The sequence below is a fragment of the Notothenia rossii genome (genome assembly GCF_949606895.1).
Source record: "Notothenia rossii genome assembly, contig: scaffold_289, whole genome shotgun sequence".
Lineage (NCBI taxonomy): Eukaryota > Metazoa > Chordata > Actinopteri > Perciformes > Nototheniidae > Notothenia > Notothenia rossii.
Window position 1 is genome coordinate 37501 of NW_027639646.1, and position 12943 is coordinate 50443.

The 12943-nt window shown below is 43.3% G+C and overlaps 1 protein-coding gene across 4 annotated transcripts in view; it reads left to right on the forward strand.

Moving 5' to 3' along the window:
• Positions 1-7791, forward strand: part of tmem259 (transmembrane protein 259) — a 25000-nt gene extending 17209 nt beyond the window's left edge. For 3 of the 4 annotated variants that reach the window (XM_079695832.1, XM_079695831.1, XM_079695833.1), the window contains exons 9-12: positions 264-347; positions 2652-2784; positions 3849-3948; positions 6293-7791. In XM_079695832.1, the coding sequence (XP_079551958.1) occupies positions 264-347; positions 2652-2784; positions 3849-3948; positions 6293-6889 (914 nt within the window). In that variant the 3' untranslated portion in view covers positions 6890-7791. The remainder of the gene's footprint in view (positions 1-263; positions 348-2651; positions 2785-3848; positions 3949-6292) is intronic. The other variant, XM_079695834.1, reaches the window with a different exon arrangement.
• The last annotated feature ends 5152 nt before the right edge of the window (positions 7792-12943 follow it).

The window sequence follows — 12943 nt, forward strand, 5'->3', positions numbered from 1 at the left end:
CAAGCATTCCCGATGGTGCAATCACACATAACTGACAGTATAAGTATCATTTTGACAATACAAGCTAAAACTTTGAATATATAAAGTGACTATAATATGTATAAATGTTTCCGATACGTTTTGAATGAAGGCGAAGAATCACCTTTAAAACAATACTTTTCCCAGGATTCTCGTGTGTGAATGTCCCGCAGTAGTTGAACTGATTACTTGCGTTGATCCAGAATGTTGTTGTTTATTGATCTGATGTGTTCCTCTCCCCTCAGTGGATCTTCTTCAGATGCTAGAGATGAACATGACCATCGCCTTCCCAGCAGCCCCTCTGCTCACCGTCATCCTGGCCCTCGTCGGTAAGTCCACATCCGTGAAATCAAGTCCTGCATTCATTTCCTGAGTGGAGGCAGTGGAGGTGGCCTTATCGTGAGTAGAGGAAGTCATATACTGAGGTCGATTTCAATTCAAGATGAAAGGCTTTTATTGTCCTTTGTACTTAGCTGCAGTGTAGCTATGACAACGCAAATCTGAGGTCACAGGCTCCTCCAACAGTGCAACACAATAACACAGATAAACAGAAAAAATAGTGCAAGTAAATACAAATAGAATAGAAATAGTGCACTAAGAGTCGATGTACAAGTGATTGGAATATGATCTATTAGATCAATAACTTCTAAGTAGCAGCCAGATGAATGTCATGGATGTTATTTCAAAGTTCAGGTGTTTAATAGTCTTATTGCCTGCGGGATGAAACTGTCCCTGAGTCTGGTGGTTTTAGTCCTGATGCTGCGGTAACGCCTGCCGGACGGCAGCAGACTGAACAGTTTGTGGCTGGGCTGGTGGGGGTCTTTCATAATGTTGAGGGATTTCTTCCTGAGCCGCTGGGAGTAAAGGTCCTCCATGGAAGGCAGCTCCGTCCTGGTGATGTGCTGTTAAGATATAGCAATGAAAATGTAAGGCTCTTCAACAATGCAACATGAATGTATATAGGTCAAATAAAACAAATACATCAAATACAAAATGTATTCAAATGCAAGAGAATGTTTTGAGAGTGCAATGTACAAAATAAAATAGAGCAAGAAGAGGTTTGAGGAGGTGGTTAGTCATGTCTGGTCGGAGGTTTTCATGACCAGATTTGAGGGCAGTCATGTCGTGAGTGGAGGAATTTATAGTCCATGTAGAAGAACTTACAACCAGAGTGTAGTTACTCATGTTCCAGATGAAGGTCGTCATGGTGGTTGTGAAGGTGGTAGTCAAGGTGGTTGTGAAGGTGGTAGTCAAGGTGGTTGTGAAGGTGGTAGTCAAGGTGGTTGTGAAGGTGGTGGTCAAGGTGGTAGTCAAGGTGGTAGTGAAGGTGGTAGTCAAGGTGGTAGTCAAGGTGGTTGTGAAGGTGGTGGTCAAGGTGGTAGTCAAGGTGGTAGTGAAGGTGGTAGTCAAGGTGGTTGTGAAAGTGGTAGTCAAGGTGGTTGTGAAGGTGGTTGTGAAGGTGGTTGTGAAGGTGGTCAAGGTGGTTGTGAAGGTGGTAGTCAAGGTGGTTGTGAAGGTGGTCAAGGTGGTTGTGAAGGTGGTCAAGGTGGTTGTGAAGGTGGTGGTCAAGGTGGTGGTCAAGGTGGTAGTCAAGGTGGTTGTGAAGGTGGTAGTCAAGGTGGTTGTGAAGGTAGTCAAGGTGGTTGTGAAGGTGGTAGTCAAGGTGGTAGTCAAGGTGGTTGTGAAGGTGGTAGTCAAGGTGGTTGTGAAGGTGGTCAAGGTGGTTGTGAAGGTGGTCAAGGTGGTTGTGAAGGTGGTGGTCAAGGTGGTGGTCAAGGTGGTAGTCAAGGTGGTTGTGAAGGTGGTAGTCAAGGTGGTTGTGAAGGTAGTCAAGGTGGTTGTGAAGGTGGTAGTCAAGGTGGTAGTCAAGGTGGTTGTGAAGGTGGTAGTCAAGGTGGTTGTGAAGGTGGTAGTCAAGGTGGTTGTGAAGGTGGTGGTCAAGGTGGTGGTCAAGGTGGTTGTGAAGGTGGTAGTCAAGGTGGTTGTGAAGGTGGTAGTCAAGGTGGTTGTGAAGGTAGTCAAGGTGGTTGTGAAGGTGGTAGTCAAGGTGGTTGTGAAGGTAGTCAAGGTGGTTGTGAAGGTGGTATTCAAGGTGGTAGTCAAGGTGGTTGTGAAGGTGGTAGTCAAGGTGGTTGTGAAGGTGGTGGTGAAGGTGGTGGTGAAGGTGGTGGTCAAGGTGGTTGTGAAGGTGGTCAAGGTGGTTGTGAAGGTGGTTGTGAAGGTGGTCAAGGTGGTTGTGAAGGTGGTAAAGGTGGTGATGAAGGTGGTGGTGAAGTTGGTGAAGGTGGTTCTGAAGTTGGTCAAGGCGGTTGTGAAGGTGGTCAAGGTGGTGATGAAGGTGGTGGTGAAGGTGGTCAAGGTGGTTGTGAAGGTGGCTGTGAAGGTGATCAAGGTGGTTGTGAAGGTGGTCAAGGTGGTCATGGTGGTGGTGGTCAAGGCGGTGGTCAAGGTGGCTGTGAAGGTAGGTGGTGAAGGTGGCCACTGAAAGAATGGTTTATTATCGGGAGATAAAAAAAATGGATTCCTGTCATCAGACTTTGTCCTCTTCAAGTCTCCAAGTTCAAATCTGAAGCCTGTGATTGATTGGCTGTTTAGTTGAATCCTAACCTTCTGATGTCACTTCCTGTCTTCAGGCATGGAGGCCATCATGTCTGAGTTCTTCAACGACACGACGACGGCTTTCTACATCATCCTCATCGTCTGGTTGGCCGATCAGTATGACGCCATCTGCTGCCACACGAACACCAGCAAGCGCCATTGGCTGAGGTCAGTCACATGACCAACCACACAGCGATGACACTGTTTAATCATAACTGGGTGTTTACGGTTTATTTATTTGATTTGTTATTTTATCTTTCTTTTTGTGATCACATTTTTATTTGATCTGAGGGACCGTGGGGGTTGATAGGTTTGTGAGATATGGGGGGGCCAGGTGGTGGAGGGCTTTGTAGGTGAGGACCAGAATTGTTGTAAGCTAAAAATAATAACAATACTACAGACAAACAGAAATAAAAAAAACAAGAAATAAAATAAAAACAACCCTCCCTCCACACACACACACACACACACACACACACACACACACACACACACACACACACACACACACACACACACACACACACACACACACACACACACACACACACACACACACACACACACACACACACACACACACACACACACACACACACACACACACACACACACACACACACACACACACACACACACACACACACACACACACACACACAGTGTTATTTTATCTTTTCTTGATTACCATTTATTTATTTTTTGTTTGTTTTTTAATAACAAATGTATTTTGGATGGTGGATGTAAAAAGATAGTCTTTTATATTTGTCTTATCAAATATGACATATATATATATATATTGTAGTGATAATGATATAATCTATTTCTCATGTTAATGTATATTGTATCTCGACATACATTTAGATGTATTGCTCTGATATTAATGTTATATATATTTGTATTGGGGTGTATTTATTTGTTAAACACCAACAAGAAACAATATGTAAATAAATGGTTAAATAAAATGTTGAATATTAAATAATGCTAGCGAACTGCTATGTGCGCTGCCGCAGAGTGAACGTGACAGTGGAGTACAAATAAATGTTATTTAGTTTTTGGGAGAAGGGGTGTAATTAGGTAGATCATTTATTTATATATAATTAGTTGTACTGCTTAAGTTTGTACAGTATCATAATTATCTTGTTTCATTTCATTATTGTTTTACATGTTCAAAATGAATCAAATCAAGTGTTTTATTTGTAATACTCACGTATATCTTCTCTGTTTCTCAGGTTCTTCTATCTGTACCATTTTGCCTTCTACGCGTATCACTACCGCTTCAACGGGCAGTACAGCAGCCTGGCTCTGGTCACTTCCTGGCTCTTCATCCAGGTGCTTTTTCATTATTGTTTTATTATTTACAAGCTGGGGCGGGAGCTGGGGGGGGAGCTGGGGCGGAAGCTGGGGCGGGAGCTGGGTCGGGAGCAGGAGCTGGGGCGGGAGCTGGGGCGGGAGCTGGGTCGGGAGCTGGGTCGGGAGCTGGAGCTGGAGCGGGAGCTGGGGCGGGAGCTGGGGCGGGAGCTGGGTCGGGAGCTGGGTCGGGAGCTGGAGCTGGAGCGGGAGCTGGGGCGGGAGCTGGGGCGGGAGCTGGGTCGGGAGCTGGGTCGGGAGCTGGAGCTGGAGCGGGAGCTGGGGCGGGAGCTGGGGCGGGAGCTGGGTCGGGAGCTGGGGCGGGAGCTGGAGCGGGAGCTGGAGCTGGGGCGGGAGCTGGGGCGGGAGCTGGGTCGGGAGCTGGAGCTGGAGCGGGAGCTGGGGCGGGAGCTGGGGCGGGAGCTGGGTCGGGAGCTGGGGCGGGAGCTGGAGCGGGAGCTGGAGCTGGGGCGGGAGCTGGGGCGGGAGCTGGGGCGGGAGCTGGGTCGGGAGCTGGGTCGGGAGCTGGAGCTGGAGCGGGAGCTGGGGCGGGAGCTGGGGCGGGAGCTGGGTCGGGAGCTGGGGCGGGAGCTGGGTCGGGAGCTGGGGCGGGAGCTGGAGCGGGAGCTGGGGCGGGAGCTGGGGCGGGAGCTGGGGCGGGAGCGGGAGCTGGGGCGGGAGCTGGAGCGGGAGCTGGGGCGGGAGCTGGAGCGGGAGCTGGAGCGGGAGCTGGGGCGGGAGCTGGGGCGGGAGCTGGGGCGGGAGCAGGAGCTGGGGCGGGAGCTGGAGCGGGAGCTGGGGCGGGAGCTGGGGCGGGAGCTGGGTCGGGAGCTGGGGCGGGAGCGGGAGCTGGAGCGGGAGCTGGAGCGGGAGCGGGAGCTGGGGCGGAAGCTGGAGCTGGGTCGGGAGCTGGGGCGGGAGCTGGAGCGGGAGCTGGGGCGGAAGCTGGAGCTGGGTCGGGGGCTGGGGGGGAAGCTGGGGGGGGAGCTGGGTCGGGAGCTGGGGGGGACGTAGAGGCTGAATCATCATGTTAATCACATAGCTATGACTGTCACATAGACTGCCTCAAACAGTCCTGATGCTCTGCTAGGTAATCACACATCCTCATGTTCACAGCTACAGTTGATACCTTTGTTAGCATGTTACTCTCAGATTGGAAGAGGACATTCAATGTTTTCCAAACAGCTACAATGTTAGCATAGCTCTGATCAACAAAATTCTGACTTTGAAGAATGGAAGTAGTCATCACATACAGAGCATCAACTAGTTCCTGAACAGTGTCCTTCACATGCTGATATCCAAGAGAGGGAGTTACACAGTCACAAGATGGAGGGATAGAAAGCAGTATTCAATGTTTATGATGGAAAATATGACTAATTAATCATACAGCTTAATACATTTTCTTAATATATATTTGTATTAATAATTAATAATCAGTTATTCTTCTAAACATTTGTATTTATCTTTTGTTTGTCATTCATTACATTCATTGTGTCTTCTGTTATAAACATTCTTAACACAATATTAAACAGTAATATCAACTGAAAACATATTTTTAAAGCATTTTAAAAGTGATTTCTGTCGTTATAATATTATATAATTTTGAACAGTAATATGAATAATTAACATATATTTTTAGCATTTTTGAAAGCTACTTATGCATTAATAATATTATATATAATACTCAACAGTAATATTATCAATAAAAATATTTATATTCATATATATAAACAACAATATTTGCTACATCCGTGCTCTCATCCAGCTGCAGAGCGAAATATTCACTAGCTCTCACTTGCTCCAAAAGCTGAGCAGATACTCAGTTTCACTCTCAGTAGCATCAGCTCGATTCTGATTGGCTTGAAGGGCGGTCGTGTGATTTAAAAATAAAATATTAATACATTTAAAAAATATATTAAAAGATTGGCATCAAAGGACACATGGATTGATAGATATGCAGTTATTAATAACATCTAAAAAAAAAATGTAACTTAAAAAAAATTCCCCTTTCCCTCAAACTTTGCGTGACCCCCCTGGTGTCCCCTGGCGGCCCCCCGGGGGGTCGGGACCCCCACTTTGAAAAACACTGTTCTAGGTAATCATACATCCCGTCATGTACACAGCTACAGTTGGGATACCTTTGTTAGCATGTTACTCTCACATTGGAGGAGGACATTCAGTATGTTCCAACACTACCTTCTTGTTAATTATTTATTATTTTAAGCTGCTATCTCAATAAGCCTTTGAATCCTTAAATCGTCGCCTTATACCTAACCTCCTAACTTCCTAACATCCTAACCTCCTGACTTCCTTCTTGTCCTTTCAGCACTCCATGATCTACTTCTTCCACCACTACGAGCTCCCGGCCATCCTGCAGCAGATCCGGATCCAGGAGATGTTGCTCCAGAACCAGCAGGCGGGTCAGAACAACCAGACGGCTCTGCAGGACAACCTGAACAACAACCTGAACAACAACCAAAATAATGCTGCTGCTAACGATGCTAACGATGCTGCTGCAGCGCCCGAAAACAACACCGACAACCCTCCAGGACCAACTGCTGATCAACCAGAGACCCCAGCGGACCCCCTCGCCTCCCCTTCCTCCCCAAATGCAGCAGCTGTGGGAGGAGAGGTGAGGTCCGAATTGAACTGGGTTTCTCAAACGGCCGCTATTATCACTGAAGCTTTGTCTTCTTCTAACCAGCCTGTAGGAGGAGAAGAATTAGCAGCAGCAGCAGCAGGAGCAGGAGGAGAAGCGTTGGATGTTGTTGAGATTAAACCCAAAGTGGGAGGAGCCTCACCCGAGTCTGACCCCCCCCTGAAGGAGGAGGAAAAGGAGGAGGAGGCGCCCCCCATCCCCAAAACTGACTGTCCCCCCCCTCATAGTGCCGGTACAGACTGCAGAGCAGAGAGTCCGTCCTGAGAGGAAAACAAAACCCAGTCCTCAGGCTCTCAGGATCAGGGGCCATTTTATTATTTTAAAAACATCTGATGGATTAGTTCCCAACCTGAGGCCACACAGGAAGTGCATTTTAGTTAATTTCTCCTCTTCAAATTAAAAAGAAAGGAAATGTTTTGGTTAAACTGCTTCTAGGAAACATGAATCTGAGCGTCATCTGCATTTAAAGTGATTTATTTTAGGAAGGAAGCCAAAACAACGGGAAGGTTTCGGATGAGTGAAACATGATTGATTAATTATTCATCAGTAATTGATTAATAACTGATCAGTAATTGATGATCAGATAAATGATTGATTAGTTGTTGATCAGCCCTGATTCTGACAGACTGAAGCACAAACCTGTTTTCTGTTTCATTCTGCTTTTATTTTGAAGAAAAGACTCTTTGAGAGCAGGAAGTGGACGGATGCCTTATCATTGATCCTTCAGAGACGCTCAGCAGCGGAGCCAGCTGATTGGTTGTGCAATATGATGCCGTCATACCTCAGGCTCCGCCTCCTACCTTCAATGTGGTGCGTTCTGGTGGTGCGTTCAGGTTCCCCTCGTCTGCTTGTAAATGTCAGTCTGTTTGCTTCTGTCGTCACGTCGTCACAGCTTAAGGCAAATACACACAACTCCTGTGGTTCAGTCTTGGGTCCCTGAATGCACCATGAGCTGGGGTACCTGAACGCACAGCAGGCTGATGTGAAGGAGGCGGAGCCTGCAGTGTGACATCACAGGAACTGAACAAAGTGATGTGGGGGGGTATTTTTCTTCTTCGTGCCTCTGCTGGATGACTGTAGCCTCGTTAGCTGATCTGAAGCCTGAAACTCATCAAACTGTATTTAACTGTCCAGTAAACCAGTGCAGCTGTTTGCACACAGACGTGGGTTGTTGTTGTTCTTGTTTTTGTTATTATAACTATTATTTCTGTCTGTATTTAAACCTCAGATAGCTAATGAGGTTGAGGATGTGCTAAGAGTTTATTTGACAGTTTTTTTCAGACAAATGTGACCATCATTATAAATCAACTAAAAGAAAAGAATCCTTATCAAAGTTTTAATATTTTGAAGTTGGAATATTACAATAAATTAATATTTAAAGGTTTCAATATACAAACTTTTCTCAACGGTCTTTGTTCTGGATTTTTTTTTTAGACTAAATATTAAAAACTTTCTTTAAAAAAAACTTTTTAACACTTTTCATAATTACACAACTTTTCTAAAACTATGAAGTCATACCATAATAATTAATAAAAAGGTCAAAGATTCATATATTATATTTTATAAAACAATATACTATAACTTTAAAAGTTGCAGTTTCATAGTATAGTATGTGATAAGAAGAAATAGGCGGTAAAATGTGTCAAAAAGTCATAGTCAGTATAACGTTTGTGTAATAAGTCATAAAAGGCAGAGTATAACATGCAAAAAAAAATTCTAAAAGTTGTATTTGAAAAAACATTTGAATTAGTAAAATATGTCTTAAAAATTAGTGAAAAGTGAAAGTTCCAGATATTTTTGGTGTGAACGCAAAATCCCAGGAACTATTGGAACTATTCCTGGGAAAAGTGCTCCGGTGTGAAAGCACCTATGCATGAAAGTAACACATGTGTCACTTCCGGGCAAAAATGACGGCAGCTGGCGAAATGACAGCCTCGCCTACTGATTTTAATTTAACCATATATCGAGCCCGATCGTCGATTTCAAATGATGTAATGTAATTGTTTGCCTGTCTGGCCATCGTAATCGGACTCTTTGAAGATCCAAACATACACGGTTTTCTTACATTTCTGATCGGATTGGTAAAAACTTCAGAATTTTTATTGACCGCCAATGAAATGACAGCGTTGTTTTCCCCTAAAAGTGGGCGGAGCCGTACTTTTCGCCCGGAAGTGACGTAGGTGTTACTTTCATGCATAGGTGCTTTCACACCGGAGTACGTTTCCCAGGAATAGTTCCGATAGTTCCTGGGATTTTGCATTCACACCAAAAAATATCTGGAACTGTAACTTTTTTTCGGGAACCTTTTCGCCCCTTTTCAGTCCCTGCTAGAGAGGTGGGACTTTCCTGGGGAGGAAAAGGTTCCAATTTCTGATTGGCTGGGGGAATTGCAAACCACGCACGCCCTGTAAAACTCTGAAAAGTTTTGTGAAGCCGTCATTTTATTTGCTCGCATTAGCATTATTAGCATTAGCATTAGCCCAGCGCACCAACGGAGAGTGACTAACTTATGGCAACACAAAATAAAACGTGGGAGTGGTGGAGTGATGAGGAGGTGTCTGCGCTTCTGGCGATTTACCCGGGGGGCTCAGGGACTTCGGGTGGCAGTATATGCCGTGAAGTTGTTTGCGGCCTGCCAGTAAACACAAAGCAGAAGAAGTGAAGTCAGCGGCTTCATTTTGCTGCATTTGCGTAATCCTCCCTCATGGACTTATTCCGGTGTGAACGCGATCTACTAGATATTTCCAGGAATTAAGAGTTCCTGGAAATATTCCTGGGAAAAGTACTTAGTGTGAAAGCGCCTAATGTAGGAACTGAAATCTGAGCATCATCTACATAGAGATTTATTTAAAGTACGAAGCCGACAAAACAGTAATCAGTAATTAAACATCAGTAATGAATCCGTAATTGATTGATAATTGATCAGAGCTAGATGATTGAATAGTTGTTGGTCAGTTATTGATACATAATTGATCAGGTAAATGATTGATCATTAGGCGCTTTTTTTTTGGTTTATTTAGTGATTGAATATTATTGTATTCTCTTTTTTCGGAGTTACACTTTGCAGACGGTCCCTGAGCACTCGTTTCTACTCCGGCTGCAGATAGAGACCAATGTAATGTGTCCAGCTCGGAGGACGGCGCGTATTGGCTTTTTTTTTAAATCAAAATGTGATTGTAGTTCGTTGTCAACCTTACCACTGTACTTAGGAGACGTCATTTGTGTCTGAAGCACGTTTTGTTCATGAGTTATTGATCCGTGAAATCAGAATCTCCCAATATCATTCCAACTTTACTGAACTAAGCCAGAAGACCGTCTCATTTTGTAGACCGCTTGGTTTACTGTTCCTTCACTTTGTTTGTATATTTATGTACATTTATTGTGGACGAAAGACTTAGCGTGAGGAAAGGCAAGTGTGGCGTGAGTGCGTGAGATATGGGTTAATTGCGTGACTCTCACGCTCGATGCGTGAGTGTTGGCAGCCCTGCCCAAGATTAGCCTCCTTTAGCTTAGCGGTGGTGACGTGAAGTCATGTGACCGTGCTGTAGTTCCTTTATAGCCCAACATTAGCCACCTTTACCTTAGCAGTGTCGAGGTGAAGTCATGTGACCGTGCTGTAGTTCCTTTATAGCCCAACATTAGCCACCTTTAGCTTAGCGGTGGTGACGTGAAGTCATGTGACCGTGCTGTAGTTCCTTTATAGCCCAACATTAGCCACCTTTAGCTTAGCGGTGGTGACGTGAAGTCATGTGACCGTGCTGTAGTTCCTTTATAGCCCAACATTAGCCACCTTTAGGTTAGCGGTGATGACGTGAAGTCATGTGACTGTGCTGTAGTTCCTTTAAAGCCTAACATTAGCCACCTTTAGCTTAGCGGTGGTGACGTGAAGTCATGTGACCGTGCTGTAGTTCCTTTATAGCCCAACATTAGCCACCTTTACCTTAGCAGTGTCGAGGTGAAGTCATGTGACCGTGCTGTAGTTCCTTTATAGCCCAACATTAGATTTCTGGTGGTGTTAGTATGTGGAGATTATTCTGCTGAACAAAACATTTTAGTATCAAACACTGGTAGTTTCCCTTGCTACTGTCTAAGTGCTAAACTAGGCTAAGCTAAACTAGCAGTCCTGGACACAGAGATGACATTAATAATATCTAAAGTGAAAGAAGAACAGAGGATTTAGTCAAATGTCAGACAGTGCCTTCAAGTTGAAAGTTATTATTTTATAATTCTAATAATTCATCAGTGCAAACAGTAGTGTGTAGCTTTAGCAGCTAGCTGTAGTTAGCATCCGTGTTGTGAATAAAACAGTGAAGATCATGAAGACTGCAGCTCTCAGTCTTTATGATCCTCTTTGTCTCAGAGGTTTAAAAAAACATTTAAACCTTCAGATAATTCATCACAAACACTTACAGTTGTTATGATCCACTAAACAACCCGGACCACTGAATTTCTTTGTTATTGTTAAATCGGTTTTAAAACTTTAAATGGAAAGCTGTTGAAGATGTGTTTATTACAAAGGAAGTAAAAAGAAACCTTTGAATAAGTGTTTTTTAAATGTAAAATATAACAATATTTGGACATTTACGAATAAAAAGAGTGTCAAACAGGGTATCAACAGGTTTTAATGGATAATTTGTACAGAAAACATTTATATAAAACTTTAAATAAAAGGTGTCTCGAACTTAACCATTGAACATGTGTGATCTACCAACACAGTCTCACGGCATTTCATGTTATAGTCACGAAATGTATCCATTGATTCGTGTTCAGCAACACGATTTTCGAATTGTTTTCGTGTCACACGGAACGATTTTAAAAGCATTGTAAATAATAAAAAATTTGAAGGAAAAAGAGATACAAAAAAAATACAGATTTCAGTATTCTGACACAGAACGATTTTCGAAGCAATGTATTTCTATTGGTAGTATGTTTCGTGCCTGCACCAAATAATAACTCATTAGAAGGGAAAAAATACAGATTTCAGTATTCTGAGGCTCTGAGCCCCATTTATTTTCCTCGCGGATGACAAAACATCTCCGACATTATACAATTTAAAATAAAAGGGTTATGCTTAGGGTAAGATATTGAGTAAGAAAATGTTTTTATGAACTACACAGCTTCTGGTCTTCCAAGACCCTACCAGATAAAAAGACGTGGTGCAGGCACAAAATATACTACCAATAGAAATACATTGCTTTTAAAATCGTTCTGTGTGACATGAAAAAAATGCAAAAATCGTGTTGGTGAATACGAATCAATAGATTAAATTAATTTCGTGACTATAACACGAAATGCCGTAAGACTGGGTTGGATCTACATAATGTCTGAATATTGTTGAACAAAAAATAAGTATTTTCCGTAAACTCAATGTGTTTTTAAAGGTAAAAAGAAAAACATTTTCATTGGGACAATTAATATCCAAATTAATGGATTGTCATGTCTTATAACAATTTGCAAATTAAACGCGAAACCATTTAATCCTCAAATCAAAAGTTACTGTGCAGATAATCCATTAAAAACATGAAGATAAATAATACATCATTAATGTTCTAATCAGAGAGTCTGTGACGTTTCTTTAGTAAACCTTAATTGTTCCTATAAAACACAAAGTGGATTTCGCTGCTTTTCTGCAGAGTTCGTCAAAGTCTCATTTCATTTAGTCAGTTTTTGATCCTCTGAGGTCAGTTCAGGTGACCAATGTTTCTGAGACACTTTAGCGCAGTGGTTCTCAAAGTGTGGGGCGCGCCCCCCCTCGGGGGTGCCGAGGCATGCCAGGGGGGGCGCGAGAGACCAGGAGGAAAAATGGTTATTAAAAACAAAAACAAAAATCATAATTTGAAAGATTATTGATTCGAAAATAATATGATTCAGTACTATTACGTCTGGGTCTCTGTGTTTCATTAGAGCTCGGCTCTGTGTGTGTGTGGAACGAGCCATTTTGCGAGAGAGCACCGGTACCGGAGATCGTTGTTGTTAGCTTCTGGTGCTAGCGAGCTACGCTAACGGATGTTTTTCAACAACAAAGTGGAGGAGAGTCGTCTCCTGTCAGACTGAGAGACTCAGTGAGCTAAAGGACTCTCTCAGTGTTACCTCAGTGGGTCTCAAATGTTTTGGTCCCATTTATGTAAACAATTATTTCCGAGGCGCAGGTTTATATGATCATTATAGTTCTAAAAAAATATGAGAATAAATGAAAAACAGGTATGAAATACTATGACAGTAAAAAAAGAATAACGTTTAAAGGGACGATTTGTAAAATATCCATAAAGAAAAAGTAAATCCGTTTAAAGGTCTGGTTCATATGGGTGTTGAGAGAGG